Here is a 20,143-nt window from a genome sequence, read left to right on the forward strand (position 1 = left end):
TGCATATGCTGATTTTTTAAATCCCAGTGCTGCAGTGCAAGTGGCAGAGGGGTTGGCAAGGTAGGTAACTGTGCGGGATTGCCTAATCCTAAAGCAGATCTCAACCTGCCCTTAATGTAAAAAAATCTACATTGTACAGGCACCACATGGACTCTCAATGCATTCAAAATTCTATGAGGAAATGAGAATTATTCCTACTGATAGGATGAACTATAAGCGGCATGTAGTTGTAAAATGGCCTATTCTGGCCTTATAGCACCTTGGAAATAACTAAAAGTTTTCTACACCCTGCTCACACCAGTTTTAGACTTGTTCTAGATACTTGGCACTAGACAGGATTGGAATGGTGTGCTGATAACCGAAATAATACCTCTTAACCAGTCATTACAAATCAGATGGTTTATATAGCTTACAGACACTTCAGATTCCAGAATCTTCCTTTCAACAGTGCGCACCACCCACCCAAGATATATTGGCAAAAAGGAACAAACCTCCCACTATTTCTGTGTACCTGTGTAATTCATCTAAACAAATAGATGCCATCTTTGAATAATACAGACATGATTAGCATTGTCCCGACCTACAAAGAGTAAAGAGTCGACCAACAGGATAAACTGATACCGGTCAATATTTCTGTATTTTTTTTTCATGTTTTTGCAGCTATTATTTCTGTAAATATTTTAGTGCACTCTTCTATGTATTAGAATACTAAATATATTGTTGGCCTTGTGTATACTAAGCAAATAATGTGTATGGCCTTTAAAGAATGTTGTGGGCTACTTGTAATGGTAAGCATGTAACTTTCCTACTAATGAGTGAGATTGTAGTGTGTGTGGAAGCTACCTAATCTGTTATAAACAGAGAGGGATGTTATATTAGTAAGTGGGATCTACCCTGTGAATTATGTTTGTGGGCAGTGGGAAAGAATATTGTGGCCAGCGAGGTGGCTCAGTGGTTAGCACTCTGGCCTTTGCAGGTTGCATGTTCAAATCTCGGCCAGAACACTATCTGCATGGAGTTTTCAGGTTCTCCCTTTGTCTGCGTGGGGGTACACCTGCTTCCTCCCACATTTCAAAAACACCCAGATAATTTAATTAGCTTCCCCCCAAAATAGACCTTAGACTGTAATAAAAGCATATGGCTATGGTAGGGACATTAGATTGTGAGCCCCTCTAGGGGACAGCTGGTGACATGACTATGGACTTTGTACAGCGCTGCGTAATATGTTGGCGCTATATAAATACTATGTAATAATAATAATTGTGCAAGGGTTCCAGCTCACAGGATAGTTTAGAAAAGATCTCACACAGGCCTTGGAGTGCACCAGACTGTATTCAAGATCTGTATACCCCTTTGCGTATCCAGCCAGCTAGATTCCTATAGTTGTGACTGGCAGTATTACAGACTGTGATATCTGTTTCCCTACCTTGCTTGCTCTCCCCTCTCTATAGAATAGACCTTAGCAGCAGCCACAATACTAATCCCTGAAGCAATCACTAATAATAGAAGTGACAGTAAGCGAGAAACTGTACAAGGCCTGAAACGTGCAAAGTGTTATAAAAGCCTAAACAATGAATGACACACAAAGATGAAAGACATTACCCAAATAATTATGTGCTCACCGTGCTTGCACTTTCCACAATGCACAAGTTTATTGTCAGACGTACACGACTGTGAGTTACACACGCAGCACAGCTGCTCCTTCCCTGGGACGGCAGCTATGAAATAAGAAGAGAGGATAATTTATGACCCTGCCATGTGTGACTGCAGGAATTCCTCCATGAATTATTAATTATCACGGTTACAGTCATCAAAGCTGAATATGAGATCTTACGAGGAAAGATGTCCTTCCACAGCACTGAGAACTGGGAGTTATCTTCAAAGCGGACCAGACACGTCTCTTGTGCACTATCCACCTGTAAGTGAGCGACACAGAGATCAGTTTTCAGATGTGAATGAAACAATAAAACACGGAGGAGTTGATGAGGCTGAAAATGCAGGGTTGGCAAGCACAATGACAGCATCCCCCATTTCATCTGACAACTGTCATTTTACACCGTGGGTTTACATGTTTTTGGTTGCTTCAAGGCGTTGCAGGTGTTCATTTGAAAGACACATTGATACATGAGTTCTACTCGGGATTAAACGATACCAGTACTTACACATAAAATGATATAAGCCCCCCACCCCAACGTGCATCACAAATCAAACCTAACCTCTAATGTACCTAAATGTCTGACACCCCTCAAATCCATGCTGGTAGCGATGTCATCTCCTGTATAAGTAAACAAAAGGTAGGTAGCAGACAGAAGGTAGAGCTTCTGGTGGCCTGGCGGGGATTCTGATAGCCATGGAGGGTCCACATCACAGCCTTGAGCAATAACCAATTTGTCAGTTTAGGTGACACCAATGATCTTTTTGGCTATCTATAAGGGTGACATTTGTTCCACAGACCAGCAGTGTAAAAGGAATTCTTCCAAATGATCACCAGGCTAATATACTGTGAGCTGTGGATATAGAAATTATAGCCGGAGTTCCCTAAAGCCCTGAAAGTTATTCCAGGGGTTCTTCCAAAAAAATCAGGAAAGGTTGCTCTAAAGAAAGTTTCGCTTTGTTTTTAAGAACTTAGAAACATCAGAAACATCTGCTGTGTATTTAAATTAGAGCAGCAGTCCCCAACCTATTGTCCGCGGCTCTGGGCAGTGCACCCCCCAGCGGGGTCAGGAGAAGGGGGGTGCACGGGCCAGAGCCACAGGCCATGTCTCCCGTATGCATTACAGGCTCAGGGCGAGTTGTGTCATCATGACGTCACTCTGGGGAATGTTTCTTCCCCTTTGAGGGACACACAGCTCCCTGCGTATGCGAGGCCTGGAGTCCATAAATTTAGTGGTCCACGACGTCCAAAAGGTTGGTGACCAGTGCATTAGAGGACTGGCAGCCTACCATAGTTAAGATTTTTCATTTTTTTTATGGATGCATGATATATGGATGCATTCACAAGTGCATGAGGGGTTGTTTGTGCTTTCAGTGTTCACGATATTTTAGTATGAATAGTCTAAACACAGGATCACTTTAAAGATGAATTTATTTTACAGTGTTACATTATTTTTTAGTCTTCTGTATCTGCCCAGAGTTAGGCTTTAAAGTGATAAAAGTCTAATGAAATGGCCCAATAAAATACACTGTTTATGTGTACATATAATATTTGAGCATGCAGAAAGAACTACAAAGAGGAATTTCTGAACAGAAATGGATAATATATAAAGCGAACCTTACTTTCTTAATAATGCCCAGATACAGCAGTCCGTCTGTCCACCGGGCCAGAACGTCTTGACCCTCCCAAAAGCGAGCCAGTGTCTGGAAACGGGGACGTTTCACCAGAGCAGGAGTCACCCTGGGGCTGGAAGGAGTGGTACGGCTGGGTCGGGTCGGGGTCTCCCTTCCCTCCATCACATTTTAAAAAGAACCTGTAGAAACAAAGCAGAAAAGAAATAAAGAACATGGAAAATTATATGATTCATATGGTATGATTGATGAGGCAGTTCAAAGAGGAAATCAAATGAGCAGAGTGCAATAATCCATTGCAATAATTGGAACCTTAAACCCTCCTTGCCCTTTCCCCAGAGTCGGAGCTCTCCTCTTCCCACCAAAGCCTCACGCTGTATATGGACTCTCAGCATCCTAACTTACAATGCAGGCTACTAGTCCTGGATTATAGGAAAATAAGTCAGAGACTGGCAGTACCCTATGGAGAACCTAAGGAAAGAAGTTGCAGGGAACCTGCATGGGGAGGACAGCTGTGGGAATGAAAGGTAAGTAAAAGGAAAACTTACGAAGATTCATAAAATGGGCCTGATTTATTAAAGCTATCCAAGACAGGAGAGGATACACTTTTATCAGTGAAGCTGGGTGATCCAGGAAACCTGGGATTAATTTCTTAAAAGTCACTTGCTATTTGTTAGCAAATGCTTTCAATCTGGACCAGAACCATTCCAGGCTTGCTGGATCTGCCAGCTTCACTGATAAAAGTGTATCCTCTCCAGCCTTGGAGAACTTTAATAAATCATACCCAATGAGTCTGTTCATATGAAAATCTTGTTCTGTACTGGTCTTTAAGGACTGGAGTTGGACAATTGTTACCTGACCAGGAACAAGCATGCAGTACTGACTACATACAATCAAAATGACAGCCCATCAGCCAGGAGAAAACCTTGACCAGCCTAAAAACTGATGATTGTGTTATGAGTATTGTCTGGATTTGAAAAACCAATTAGAAAAATGTGACTCCGATATCTGTTAAAGATGGAAGCCCTATGACACTGGATGATAAACTTTTTGCACCAATTTTGGAAATTGCCAAAAAAATCAAATAACTAAAGTGTGTGATAATGTTGCACCGTAACTAGCAACAATATTTAACCAGAAGTTTGTGGAGGACTAATAAAACTTTATCAGACTAAGGTTCATCCCCACAGTGCCTTGATGAAAGTCTCCTGCAATTGGATCTTAGTAAAGGGAAGATAAATTCTTACCTGATTCACTGCATTGCTCCCTCACTTGCTGGGCTGGGTGAACTATAACAGCTTCCATTTTTGTGGAAGTTCTCCTACAATATTTTACAAGTGTCTGGGAATTTGTTGCATTTAAACCATGTCTTTACAGAGCAGACTTTGTGCTGACTCTGCAGAAACAGATAAAGCCTTTCCCCTGGTACTGGAGGGCTGGAGGAACACAATAGTCCAAAATGTACCGATAGGTTTGCCAGTGAAGATTGCATGATTGTGTGCTTTGCATGCACCCGTTTGTAAAATGAGATGTCCAATAAGATCAATCTGGTGTGATGGCCAAGTGTTCACAATGCATATATAGCGTATATACTGTACAACATGACTTTCCAAGGTAGTGCACACAATGGGCCTGATTTATTAAAGTTCTCCAGGGCTGGAGAAGATTCACTTTCATCAGTAAAGCCGGGTGGTCCAGCAAACCTGGAATGGATCTGGTCCAGGGTTGAAAACTCTTGCTAGCAAATGACTTTAAAGAAACATATTCCTGGTTTTCTGGATCACCCAGCTTCACTGCTATAAGTGTATCCTCTCCAGCCTTGGAAAGTAAAAAGTCAGGCCCACTGTATATAGTTAACCTTTTATTGTACTGATAAAACACACAACTTTTTAAACTTAGATTTACTTTGATAAATCAATTACTTGAAAAAATCTTTTCCAGGTTTGCTTGATCACCAGCTTTACCAGGTGTGTAGTAGTAAAAAAAAGAAGAGGGGGCACGGTAATAGTAAACGACTCGTGTCTGTGTGTCCGTGGCAGATCAATGTTGCCCATTCCCGAAAAAAGTGAAGGCACAGCGTGGCCGCCCCACTACTCCCCTGAGCTTTACTAATGAACGTGTAACCTCTCCAGCCTTGGAGAGCTTTAATAAATCAGGTCCAATGTGTCTTCAATGCATCTTCCAGTAAAGCTTGCCTGACCGTATTCTTAAAGATTTATATCAATATTTTATATTAATAATTCTAGATCACCCAGACCAATATATATTAGAATATATCATAATTTTAACATGGCATGTCAAAGGGTCATCCTTTCTCTGGTGGGGATTTCTAGAAAGGGCAAAGAGAAATACTCCCTAGTTCCATGGTATTCCAAAGCAGTGAATCAGGTAAGAATTTCTCTTCCCTTTATTGAGATCCAGTTGCAGGAGACTTTCATCAAGGCATAGTAAGGTAGAGGACATATAGGGCAATGTGGATCCCCACTGCTCTTTTCACTAACTCAAATACCTGGTACTTCCTGTAGAGAGGAGCAAGTGACTTCCCCAATGCGACAGTGACGAGGCATAGCAGCTAAGCATTGTCACATACAAGTGAGGACTTTTACTACTCCTTCAAGGCTTTAATATCTGCTGACACCATTTTGGTATGTAAAAGAAGCATCAGCAACAGGAAAAAGAGTGACGAGAATTTCTGAAGCATTAGTGGTTCATTATCGGGTAGAATTTTAAGCACAACTTGATCCTCAAGGCCAAGTATATATATTTCCTCCTGCCAATGATACTATTGTATTGAAATTTATATCATCAATACTACTCTAAGAAAATGATGAGTCGGGAATGTAATGGACCAAGGCAAACCAAGTCATGTGACTTTGACATGCATTTGCCAAGTGCTGAAATACAAAGCTAATTAAATTTCGATTAACCACTCCAAAATGGGATTCAGTAAATACAGATGAGTAATGAAATATGAAACATTTATATCTGGTAATCTATTAAGTGCAAGCGTCCAATAATGTTTTGGTTAAATGTCTTTTGATGGTGAGCCAGCTTTAGGGCTGAAGAGTTATCTATTTATTGCAAAAGGTTTCCTCCACTTTCTACTTCTTACCTTTAATGCCCACTTCCTGATGGATATGTATTATATGTCCTTTGAAAGCAGAGAAGTATTTGTTTAGAAACACATTAAAAAAGCTCCAGTGATCGGCACTTATGTTTCCCATTGCCCAGCTCAGTTTGAACACTAATATTGGTGAGTATACAATGGTAATGAAGCATCTGATGAGGCTATCACTAAATATTCACTGGTAGGGCAGTAATTGCCCCCTGACAAATGCCAGACCTGGTTCAAGATATCTCAAGAGCAGAAGTGGACTTTTCTTCATTTGTTTCGATATAGGTTCAATATAAGTTCAACACTGCATATCGTACGTATCCGCTTTGGAGAGACATTGTTCAATTTCTTCAATTTCATCAAAATCTTCTCCAGATTTTACAAATCAGTCTAACCTTTCCTCTAATACAGGGCATTGGGTATTGCAATATTTCTCCACTATTAGATTTATCTTTAAAGGACCTTTTATTGTAAAACTACAAGTGTCGGTAACACAACAGTTTTGCTGTCCTTGATGGTAATGACAGCCAATCCCAAAGAATTTCATCTTTTAGAAATCAATTGCAAAAATTGTGAATTTGGGTAAAATGGATTGCTCTCCTAGGAAAAAAGAATTGGTGCCATCAGAAAGTCCAAAACCAAGAAGGATTATATATATTACAGTGCACCTTTAAAAATCTTTGAAAGGGACCTTATTATAAGTATTCTTTTTAATTTATTATATCTATATTATATTTCTATTGTTTTAGTTATATAGTAGTCAAAAATTTTGGCTCATTTTTCAAAAAAGCAATAATTGACACTATTGTGGTAAAGATGGGCAGTACGGTGACTCAGTGGTTAGCACTCTTGCCTTTGCAGCGCTGGGTCCGAGGTTCAGGCCTTAACCAGGACACATTGTGCAAGGAGTTTTCAGATTCTCCCCGTGTTTGTGTGGGTTTCCTCTGGGTACTCCGGTTTCCTCCCACATTCCAAAAACTTGCAGTTAGGTTAATTGGCTATCCCCCAAAAAACTGACCTAAGACTGTATTAAAGCCATATGACTATGATAGGGACATTAGATTGTGTGCTCCTTTGAGTGACAGCTAGTGACATGACTATGAACTTTGTACAGTGCTATATAAATACAGTTTAATAATATTAATACAGTACAGTGTAATAATAAAGGGAACACTATTGGCTCTTTTTGTGAATCTGACATTACGTAAACATTTCCTGGTAGGAATCAATTATTGCCACTGGGACACATGAATCTGGAAGATTCCCATGAATGTTTGAGGGAATGCCAGATTCCTGCAACCTACAGTGGGAGAAATTTAACTGCAGTGAACATGACTAGGTTTGACCTTTTTGCGAGCTTTAGCCTTTAACTTAACATGCTGATATCAATGCTGATAGCAATGCCTCCTACAAAACCTTATCCCACTCTAGTGCAAGTGGGCACAGCCTACCTGAGAATGGAAACTCTAATCTGAATTTAGTAGCAGAGCAGCATCGTTACCACCTCATTACAGATTGGTGCATTAGGTGGACTTCCCTGGCAGGTTTAACAGATATTTAGGATGATTTAATACTGGCGATTTAGTCGCTGACAAATATTTAAACAGCAAAAACTTACAGAGAAAACATACACGTGGGATAGGATCGTTAGCCTGACATAAGTCTAATTAACAGGTATTAAGGGTCAATGCCAAGGGGGGTCTATTAAAGTGAAGTGAGCTTGAATTCAGGTGTAAAAGAATACAAGCATAAATACAAAGCATCTTAAAGTGGGGCTACTATACCACTGTGGTAAAGATTAGAAACCCAAAGCCTCCTGGAATACGTGACCTATGTATTCCTGGAAACTCTGTCTTTCAAGCTGCTTCTTCTGTGCATGCCCAATCTCGTGCATGAGAAGGGACTTTCCCCACAATGTAAAAAAGTGCCGATCCCACACAGATATTTTCAGAAGCAAATGTCACTTAATCTCACGCCTGTGCCGTGCAAGATCAGGCGACGTAACCAGAAGCAGGAGGAAGACAGATGAAGATGGCGGCACCAACACTCGAATGAAGAAAATCCAGGACAGCGCAAGACCAAATGGAAGCCAATTGTGGAGAGATCTAGGACTCTGCAGAAGTAGAGTTGTCTTTAATTTTTTTAATGAAAGTTCTGCTTTAATTGAGGATTACTTCACTACAACCTTGTTCATTTGCTTTGAACCACTGGCGTTTGTCAACCCTTTTCTCTTCATAGCCAAACATCTGGCACAATACTACATGGTCATAGATGAGACACCTATTGCTATATGCAGTGAAACATGAAAGTTTTCCTGCTCTCTGACACCATCAGAATAAAGAGTAGGGCACCTTAAACACACCTTACCAATGAGGCACTACTATGAGGTAAGACAAGCTACAATGCTGCCTAACCTGAATCCATAGCCAAATTATGAATGAATATTTAAAAGCATCAAATGTACTTTTAAAAAAGCACCGACTGTCCTCTGCAACTGTAGGCTCTATGGAGCAATTCCTCTACAAATTTCACAGCAGTAATACTGAAGTCCTTGTCTAAGGCAAAAAAGGCTGCTTCTGTTCCCCCTTTTTTTAATTATCCTGATGTTGGGTCTTGGCCTATTCCACCTGCCTGCTTCCTCTTCAGAAAGGATGCCCTAGACAGACACCATGGTGCCAGTGGGTCCTCTGCCATCTGTTCCTAAGCAGGATTTTTACTTTTTATATGCCAGGATCCTGCCATGTCAGGATCACTTTAAAACACTGCCTACCAACATGCTGGAAGATCCAACGAAGGGAAACAAAGTTAAAAAAAAACAAAATCTTAAATGTCTAAATAAATTAATTGAACATATCCTTTACACGTAATTCTAAATGATTTGACTACAGCTTTATTTTCGATCCAGAGTGCAAGCAAATGGTAACGTGTAGTATCGATTGTCCTAGATAGTTTTTAATCACGCTCTATTGAGCAAGCAAAAGTAAATCTTTGTACTGCACAGTGATTAAAACTCCCTTGAGTGGAAAACTCGTTAAAAACAATTAATTACAAAAAAGCGATCGGCGTTAGAGGAAATTGATCTCTTAATTCCTTGTTCCTAAAAAAAATAGCCAGCGCGGCCATTTACTGGATTATAAAGCAAGATAAACAGTTCACCGGAACCACAGGGGCCTTGTAGTTACTTTGGTCGATGCCAATTGGGAGCTTTTAAGGCCTGGATCTTTTTAATTACCTAACGCTGCTTCCTTTTCCACAGAAGGAAAATAGATCCATCATCAGAATATGACAAACATGCTGGCAGATCATTTTTAGAAAAATGTATATTGTGGAAGCAGTAGCTCTGGCACAATGTACCTCAAATTGTGGGTAATTTAAATATTTTTATGCATAGTGGCTCCTAGGATAAGTCCAGCCGCGCTAAGAGGAATTTCTCCTGCAGGTTTTGCAGATTTCTGCCAGTTATTAATTTAGGGCTCACGTAGTCAGAGAATGTTTTTGGAATTAGATTGCTTTTCTTCTCTGTAAGTGGCAAAAGCAACTGAATTCTACTCAAAGCAATTGAGTCACTCAAAAGCAAAACCTTTGCTTGTCTTTGTCCTAAGTGAGATGCACTGAACTGGACCTAAACTTTAAAGTGCCAATTTACTTTAATGAGTATGTACTGCAACATTCAGATTTTGGATCACATGACCAACACAAAAGAGTCAGGGACCTTTACTATAAATTATTGGGGGCATCAGATCCTTAGTAACCTGTTGGCATAGCTTCTGATCACCTCAACTGTGAGACCTGCCTTTTACAGATTACATGAAAGTTTCCACAACCATACCCACCCTCCCCTATGTCTGAAAAACCTCTTGAAAAGTTGGATGATGGTATATTCTGGCAAGTTTGTTTGCCATCTACAGCAGCAGAACAGAAAGGAGGGGATTCCAAAATTTTGAGTATTTTTTTGAAAACACGCAGAGGAAACCTATTTTGGTGCTAAGTACTAGTTGCTTTTCTTACAAATACATGAATGTGGTTTGCACAGCTTTTCAAATGTTTCTACAATTGGGCAGCTTTAAGCCTTTTGTAAACTATGCCTCTACAACACGATCTATCTGACAGCATTTAGAATAATACTAAATGACATCAGTGATACTAGTTTATGGCTTTGCAAATTTTAACTTGTCAGAGCTAGTAGGAAACTCGCTCAAACTATACTTATTGCTAGAAACAAGTGTGGAGCTTTTAGAGTAGAGTTTATCTAAGACTCCTCCAAAGTTTGCTGGGGGTTTCTTGAGCAATTTGTACCTCTCAGGTCAGATTAGGTGACACCAATGACCTCAATTGATATCTGTGAGGGTGGCATTCTTCCCACTCACTAGCAATGTAGATGACATTCTTCCTACCAACCACCACAATAATATACTGTGAGTTGTGGATATAGTAATTATAGGAGTTCCATGAAGACCTGAACGGTTTTACAAATCTCAATAAAGGTCATCCTAAAAACTAAAATTACAACACTAATACAAGATATACATAGACAATAGCTTGAAAAAAGAACATTGTACAACAGAGTTCCATAAAAAAAATAATACTTTCAAAAAATACACATGGGACAGTGCCACGGCAAACTCAAAAGCTGCTTTTAGTTTTAGGAAATGTGCATGTGTATTTTGTACTGTTGGCAGTAGATCAGAAGAAGAAATTGGGTATTGTGTACTACCAATAACTAGCATACGCAAAAATGTTTAGGGTCTGTTAGGAAATTCTGGACAAGGAGAAATGCATGCAGGGCCCTTATCCTTCCTATAACAAATCAGGGAAACCCCAAACTATTTGGACAGCAGCTGCATTTTTAGGTGCAGTGGGCACATACAATACATGAGCCAAAGTACGAAGACATCCCTCCTTTTTCAATGCAGATACATGAACCAGATCTACAAAGTCATGATTTTAAAATGTATAAAGCATTTGAGATGTATTCACAGAGCCCAAACATTAGGTATTCTGATCTATCATCCTTTCCTGACCCCACCGATGCTTTCTTAGTTGAATGGGAACAATTTTCAACACAGACACTTCATAAACTTTAACAAAGCATTGGAGCCAATTATAGCCACAAAGTAGAGTCCAACTCCACATCACTGACCCCAGTTTGTGATCTCTCTAGTCCTGTAATCAGTTCTCTGCTTCATCCTAAACCAGAAAGTCTATTTGCATTGTGCAGGACACCAACCCCATCAACACCAAGTGCCTGAAATATTAAAGCTTTCAGAAACTGGAATAGATATGGAGGGACTATCCTGGGTGATCCAGCAAACTTGGAATGGAACTGATCCAAGAATGAAAACATTTACCAACCAATATCACATTTTCAGGAAATCCATTGTGGGTTTGCTGGATTACCCAGGTTCGTCCATGATAGTCTAAAACATTCCTAATGAAAAAAGTTGCCATGCCATTACTTACCTTATCCCCCCACCACGGACAAGGATTAAATCACCAACCTTCTAGGAAGATTCTTATGGAACACAGAGCAGACAAAATCTTCTTCATTAGATTTAACCTGCTCCATATTTCACAGAATTCTACCCAAAGGAGTCAAGTGTAGATGATTTCAGAAAGAGCAGGGAGTCCAGTCATTGTAAGCGAACCTTCCATTTTAGCAGAAAGTCCACTTTAACAATAATTAAAAATAGTCAAGTTAGAACAATAATGCAGGTACATCTAAAGTTCATACACAAGCATGAAATGTGTCTCCGATACTGGATGAGGAAATAGGGAGAAATGAAATGACATAAAGTAGCAATTATACAATTATGTATTAAAGGTGCAATCCAAATTTAATGCAAAATTAAAAAGAAAAAAAAGCAGAGCACACACCCATTCAGAACAGTTTATTGATAATATTACGAACATGCCACAAAGTGTGCATTAAAGCACGACAGACACATGAAGCCAGCTGATTGATGAGGAGATGTGAATGAACTCAAGCACAAGATGCAAAATTAAGATGCGTCAGTACAAGGATTGCACCTTTAATATTATACCAATTTCACAAAAACGCCAACTGTATGTGATCAGGTAAAATGGTGAACAATATACAATACGATGAGTATGTTGGTAATACAATGTTACTGGTCTGGCACAATACAAGACACAATGAAATAATAAAGAGAGGAACAGTTGAGGCCAATATTATTATTTCCTTTTTTTTCCTGAGTTGTTTTCTCCCATCGTGTAGTTCTAAATGTATCAGTTTTTAGAATGTCCCCCCAATAATATTTATCATGGTTTTAAAACTTTTATTTATTATCCTACATGGTTTTAAAACACCTGCCTAAAACCAGCCACTGTTCCCCATGTGTATCCCTTTATACATGGCCATGTCTTCTAAACACCCCTTTATTTAGAGTGCCTCTTGTGTACTTTATCCAAAATTATCATTCTCAAAACTGTTTATTATACCACTGAATTATTGGCTAAAATCTCTGAATATGTTCTAAATGCTCACATGTAAAAACGAAACCTTTTATGGTCAAGATTTTGGCAAGAGTAGCGCAGGTTAATCCTATAAATTCATGCCTTGATGACAATGGGTATCAGGGCAAATACCTTAAACATTCACAAAAAAGACAAAAAGCAATGAATTAGGTGACAGGGGTTTCAATCCTTCTCTATGCAAATTGTAAAGAAATGATTTGTCATACACATTAATAAAAAAGGATCCCAGATTAAAGTCAGAATCTTTTAGGCTGCCAGACTGGCATTTCTTTGTGTGCCGATTTTAAGTGGTACAGCAGGAAGCTTCTTATACTTTCTGCTAAAAATAAAAACCCAGTTCAGTGGTAGAATCTATGCAAGTTTGCTGCATGCAACCCGAAGTGGGAATTCAGCTTAATAAAAGCAATTCATGTTGTTTTGCCCTCTTGTGTAACAGCATTGCCTCCCCATAGAACACCATCTCAGCCTAAGGCAAGCATATTCATTTCTTGTTGATGGGGAATTTAGGATATTTACATTACGTGGGAAATGGAGATAAAATAAATAGGATGCCTTCCGATCCCTCATCTACTTCTTAAAGCAAAAAAACAAGAAAATCCAAATGCACAAAAGGGGCAAAAGTTGAAGTGGAATCTGTTCCGAAAAACATTGCACACAAAGCTTTTAAAAATAAAGATTTCAATGTGGCAGCAAAAAATACCCTGCTGTCTACACAATCCATTTCTATTGAAAGTTCAAATACTTTTCCGTACCTTTAGGACTTGTTTGCGACAGAGGAATCAATGTAGCATTGTTACTTTGCATGTATTTCCCCCTGTGCCCCTACCTGTATGACAAAATAAGTTATTTTATAGGCTGGGCTATTATTGCAGAGATCACAACCCATAAGATCACTACTAGCAAAGTGACTTCACTACAGCATGCTGGCCCACAATGTGGAAATTGCCAATCCCATTCTATTCTTGTTTTCATAGCTATACTGGATCACTTTTGTACCTACAAATGACACACATGGGCCACTACTGAAGGACTGAAACACACTTTTATGCTTCATGAACGCAACACATTGCTTGTGTTGGAGCAATTAGATGTTTTTTACAATGGCAACCCAATACTGCAACGCAGTTCCAACACACTGCAAGACTATGTTCACACTGACCCTTGCAGTGCGATTACTGGAACCAATGCCATGGAATGACCCTACAAGTAGCTGTTACTTACAGCAGTCCCATGGAAAATGAATGGAGCTGGCAGTGAGCAGTACAGTTCTTTAAAGCGGAATACATGTTCAGGGAAGTCACACAGGTAATGTCCCTTCAGCAATAATTTCTCCCTGCCTGATCGGTCTGGGTTTCAAGCAAAAATACTTTAGTTGCAAGGATACCCAGTATTTTGGCTTCCTCTGCATCTGCCAGGAATGAATCTATTCCTGTGCAGAAGTTGCATCACATATGCCCACTCAAGATGGCTGTGCCCTACCAGGGAACAGGGACAAGTAAGTAATGCACGGTTAAATTCCACTTTAAGAACCAGTGAGAGTGACTGAGCAGCTGGCAAGGTGTCGGCCACCAGGAACTGCCCAATCACAAGGTAGGTCTGAACTCTTTTGTATACTGTACTGCCAAAAGTGGCACATGCCATTGTCTTGGACTTTTTAGCATGTTGCTAGTGAATGCATTAGGGGAATACACCTGAAAGATGTGAATTCTGTGTGAAAACCCAATGGTCCCAATGATTAAATAGTTTCCATGCCTCTCTCAATAAAGCATTAATATAATTAATTTCTTCCTTCTCTCTCAATGATAAAGCAGCAAGGTTAGGTTTAAGTCATTCTAAAATCACACAGGGAACCAGATAGTTCTCAAATATATTCTCTGAAGAACCTTTGTCTTCAGGCTGTAATATGAATGAGCTAATAAATATAAAACCTAAGTCCCTTGTAAAATTAATACGGTGACCACCAGGTAACCCTCTCCTTGTCACAGTTGTACATTAAGTCCAGTTAAAATATAATTAAAACATTTTTATATTCATCTGCTCTCTAGTTAACTTTCGTATCTCACTGTGTGATGCTAAAGAGATCCTTCAGTAATAAATTAAAATATAAAACAATAAAAGTCCTGTTAGTAAATTATTAAATACTATTAATAATAAATTAATCCTCCATTTATCTGTTCTTCGGATTACCCCTCTGCTGTCTGCCCCAGTGGTCTCAGGGAAATATTCTGGAGATGACTCAAATTATGAGCTCTAGAATTAAAGAAATCTGTAATCAAATGACTATATTCCTTCTTTCCTCGGCTCCTCTGGCAAGGAACATAATCCTGGAGAGAACCCCTGCTCTCTATTAGGAAAAATAAATGCGGTTACTCCAGAGTTGCATACCTCCCTCGTCTCGGCTTCCAATTTTTTGTTTTAGCTAATTAGCTGCCTAATTAGGTCCCCTCTGACTGCGTGATCCCAGAGATCCCATCTTTTAGCTGCAAACACAGAGGGGCTTTTCCAGTTGCTATAAATCCTCACTAATACTTATAAAGGTATTAGGAATTGGGGTGGGAAATATGTTTTATCCGATGTCAGACCTGCTATTAAAGTCCTCTCCAGGCAAGGCGTGAGATCAACTGTCCGTGGAAGTGGGATAATGATTTGGATCTGATTGTGCCAAATGTTACAGGCCTCTTTTTATTGGATTGCTAGTTTAAATTAAAAAACATCTTTTGCTAACCACCTCCTGGCCTTCAGAGTTATCATAGAAGGATCCACTTTCATCTAACAGTAACATTAAGACCAGATCTGAATGTGGATCTTAAAAAATGCCATCAAGTACAAAGTTAACCTGTTCTTGTATTAAGTTCTCGTTGGTCAGCTAGGAGATCCCAGAAAGCCATCTAGTAGCTTTTTTTTTTTTTTTTTAATTTAAAACTAATCCAAAGTTTAGTGTGGGTCCAGAGCACCAATTATTTGTTAGTATATAATTAGATCTCGTTTATCTATCCTCAAATTATACCTTGTGACCTGTTGCGTGATCTTTATGAGATCCACTTTTTTCCAGCAATAACACTGAAATTTTGACCCATATGTGCTAGATCTAAATGAAGATCCTGCCAAAAAAACTACTAAAGGGCAACAGACTAAGCCAGGGTGATCCATTGACTCTCCTGTAGTAAAAAACTGTATTCTTTTTAACTCTTAAAATAATCTGAAAGTTAAATTTAGAATGATAAAATGCTAAACTTGTCCAGTTAACCCTTTTATGATCAGTCCATGTAATTCCAAATAGATCCATGTCAATCTAGTATTCAATTAAGGTTTGGGTCTTACAGAGGGACAAAGCTGGCCCACCCCTTTAACCCAAGCTATTGCTGTTGGCATAAGCATGCCCAACCCAAGACGACCCCGAGAAGCAAGTACTTACCCCCAATTAAACGAGAGTGGCCACAAGCCTCTGTGGGACTCAAAGCCTTCTAATTCTGATCCGTTTGTATCAGCTCTTACCTGGGTTCTAATAATTAAATAAATTACAACTAAGTTTTACCAGACTCATCCCCGTAATAACCCCTTTCTACTCAGCAGAGTGATCCATTGGCTCTCCTGTCTTGTAAAATTTAAAACTGATTCTTTTTAATCTAATTCCCCCTCAAAAAAATCAAATTTATAGTTTATAGTTTATAGTATAATGATATTCATCACTCAGATTTAGGTTGCCTAGATCTTCACCCACTATCTAGTAAGTCTCCGACTGACCTGTGTGTGATCCCGGCACCAGATATAAATACGGGTTCACTTTTTGCCAAGTTATACAGTTGGTTTCTAGTAATGAAGTATCTAAACCTTAGAAGCAAAATGTAATACATTGCAGCTTACCATTCCCTCAGATAGTGTGCCTGAAATGGTTTTCCTTTATTCTGACCAGGGAATATTTTTCTGCAAGTACAGAAACACACCTATTGACCCTTCTGGAAATCTGGCATCCTTGTCATTTCCTATGTGCCCAGCTACAATCTCTAAAACTTTATCAGCCTTTCAGATTTTTTCCCGGGACTTGAAAACCTTCTTCTATGTAATAAAAGTGGAAACGTGTCCTGTAGTCGTAACACACTTTGGGACAACAACGCTACACAGGGTGGACATAGGGGGTTATAAAGCCCCTTCTCAGCCAACCGACACCCCCAGGTATATTTGGCAGCACCACCTAACCCCCAAGTTACTTCTGCACAAGGGCACAAAATTGACAATGTCTGCCACTGACTGCATCTTCATCCCCCAGGACATTATGTACTTTACAGGTAGAATTAGCAGGTCAAAGTTAAAAAAATAAAGTCTAAAACTAGAGCAGCCATCACTAAGAAGCCGTAATCTTGCCCCAGGGTTTAGATATCCTGTAGCTCTCTCCTGACCTGTCACTTGATCTATTGTTATCCAATAAAATGAAGAATCATAACAGATCTAAGTTCTATTAAACCTGTCTAGTCATTGATCTGTCCCCTAGTTAACCCTTTCGCCTGAGAAAATAAAGGTCTGAATGAGTCTTATCTTCGAGGATCCTTAATTAACCCCTCATGATCTGTCACATGATCCAAGAGATCCATGGTTATCAATCAAAATGATCAATTACATCAGATCTAAACGCTGATTCTATTTAACATGTCAATAATTGATCTGCCTTCCAGTTAACCCCCTTCTGACTTGTCACGGGATCCCAGAGATCCATCATCATCAAATAAAGATCTAAATGCTGGTTCTGTTTAACCTATCCAATAATAGATCTGTCCCCTAGTCAACCCTTTCCTGACCCATCATATGATCGCAGAGATCCATGGTTATCAAAAAAAAATGAAGAATTACACCAGATCTAAAAGCAGGTTCTACTTAACCCACTAATAATTGATGTTTCCTCTAGGTACCCCCTCCAGACCTGTCACATGAGCCCAGAGGTCCACTGTCATCAGATGAAAATAGGATCTAAATGCAGGTTCTATTTAGCCTGTCCAAATGATCTCTCCTCTAGTTAACCCTTTTCTGACCCATCACATGATCCCAGATATCCATGGTGATCACATAAAATGAAGAATTACACCAGATCTCAATACTGGTTCTATTAAACCTGCCAATAATTGATCTGTCCTCTAGTTAACCCCTCCTGACCTGTCACATGATCCTAGAGATCCACTGTCATCAGATGAAATAAGGATCTAAATGCAGGTTCTATTTATCCTGTCCAATTAGTGATCTCTCCTCTAATTAACCTGTTTCTGACCTGTCACTTGATCCCACATATCCATGGTGATCACATAAAATGAAGAATTACACCAGATCTTAATACTGGTTCTATTAAACCCGCCAATAATTGATCTGTCCTCTAGCTAACCCCCTGCTGAACTGCCATGTGACCCCTGACAGATCCCCTGTCATCTATGCAAATGAGGAATTCTTCCTGTTCGGAATGAGGCTTTTCGCTGGATAGATCCCTAATTAACCCCCTCATGACCTGCTGTGTGACCCAGTAGATCCCTCCTGACCTGTAGCAGTAAAATTGATTTCCTCCTCCCTCCCCCAGCTCTGGATCCCTGCCTTGTTAGTAAATAATTAGCTGTCATTAGTAAATGAGGAGAGCTGTGGTGTAACGTGTGTAATGGTTCGCCTGCCCCCTAGTGATCGTGCAGAGATCCCTTGTCCTCCAGCAGCCACAGCTCCTTCTCTCTCTCCCCCGCCGTGTAATGATGCTGTGAGGTAATTTGTATCCGGCGGCCTCTCCTGCCTGTCCTGGTAATTGGCCTCTGCTGTTCCTCTCAGACGGTGCTTCCCTCACCCCGGGGTCCCCTCAGATTCCTCCCCCGGCTCCTCCTCTTCTTCCTCTCCTCAGTTTGTGGCTCGGTTATCTTCCTCCCCCCTCCTCCACTCCCGGGGGGGTCCGGGCAGCAAGCGCGTCCTCCTCCTCCTTCTTCTCCTCGGGCCGCACCTCGGCCCGAGTGACGCAGCAGCCTAAAGGCAGGAGGAGTCAGGCAACGACCCCAGCGACGTCACCACACCCACCCCCGGAGCCAGCCAATCGGAACCGCCTGATGGAAAAGCGAAGGCTTTTTTATTTCTCGCTCCCCCCAATTCATACAGCTCCCCCCACCTGTCTGTTCTCTCAGCTTGGTGGGCGTGGCACGCGGTATTCCGCTGGCGCTCCAAGGCGGCCAATTAGCGAGCACTGCTTCAGGGAGCGGGAAAAAGCCTGTGGTGCGCGTCAACCAATGACCGCCGGCCGGGGTGAGGGATTTGCTAGATTGCTGACCTTAGTGGACTGCTGGGGATCTGGGCGGGAAGTCACGCGGCCAATCAGAATTTAGCTAAGGACTTTCTGCTCTAATAGAGTTCTTTGAGGTGAATGTGCTAATAAAAATGACCATGGTCATAAAATGAGCAGCCTTTTATGTGGAAAATATATTTTTTATTGCCTGTTATGTGAGGTATTTTTTTTAATGTGAGGTGAAATTACAGGATCACTAAAGGCCCAAGCATATTCTACTATTCTCTAATTATTGGTAAATAATCCAGTTATGTGACGTCATTAAAGTTTGGTGCCATTTTCTTTAAAATTTGCGGCATTGCACTAAAGGAAAGCAATTTCATACGTCACCAATGTGGTTTGCTTGGTGCCCAGCCCATTGTTCTGGCGTGTTGCCTGTCCGTTCCTACATGATAACAAAAGCTAGACGCAAAAACTGCAAATGTGCCCTAACATAGGGCTCCCCCACTCTTACGGTGTGACTGAAAAGTGCAAGAAAACGGTGAGGTGTCGCATCATTGCTGCTCCCTCTTTGGTGAAAGATTATACCATTTCAGGGCAGCGAAAGAGCGTTGTCATAGCAACAGGTGAATGGTCTCTTTATTGAAGTGTGACGGGACCCTTAGGTCGTGGAAGTGGAGTGTTCATCACATCTCATCATGGGGTCATCAGCCAGCTACAACCGCGTATGCTTTGTTTACGGCACAGTTGGCAGATCTTTTGTTCTCATAAACAATCTGCTCAGTTTATGAACTCGGAATCTACAGTGGCAGTTGAAAAAAACTGCCAAAAGCTTTAATTAGTTTCTATGATGTTAGGAGGAAACAGTTAATCAACGGTAGAGACCTGTCAGTTGCCTGCTAACTGCCCATGTGAACGAGCAAATAATGTGCACTGGGTGTCCACAGTGTATCTGTAGCCTGACTTTTTTTTTTGTGGAAGACTTTTTCATGACTTTGTGCCCCAAAGACACA

General features: G+C 40.4%; 1 protein-coding gene across 2 annotated transcripts in view; it reads right to left on the reverse strand.

Moving 5' to 3' along the window:
- PHF1 (PHD finger protein 1) overlaps positions 1-18,881 on the reverse strand; it is a 30,991-nt gene extending 12,110 nt beyond the window's left edge. The window contains exons 1-4 of one of the 2 annotated variants that reach the window (XM_072430257.1): positions 18,705-18,881; positions 3,277-3,467; positions 1,835-1,916; positions 1,623-1,718 (exon numbers count right to left, since the gene is read on the reverse strand). In XM_072430257.1, the coding sequence (XP_072286358.1) occupies positions 1,623-1,718; positions 1,835-1,916; positions 3,277-3,450 (352 nt within the window). In that variant the 5' untranslated portion in view covers positions 3,451-3,467; positions 18,705-18,881. Of the gene's footprint in view, positions 1-1,622; positions 1,719-1,834; positions 1,917-3,276; positions 3,468-16,759; positions 18,584-18,704 lie in introns of those variants that run through there. The other variant, XM_072430258.1, reaches the window with a different exon arrangement.
- Positions 18,882-20,143: the final 1,262 nt, after the last annotated feature.

The sequence above is a fragment of the Pyxicephalus adspersus genome, chromosome Z, assembly GCF_032062135.1.
Source record: "Pyxicephalus adspersus chromosome Z, UCB_Pads_2.0, whole genome shotgun sequence".
Taxonomy (NCBI): Eukaryota; Metazoa; Chordata; class Amphibia; order Anura; family Pyxicephalidae; genus Pyxicephalus; species Pyxicephalus adspersus.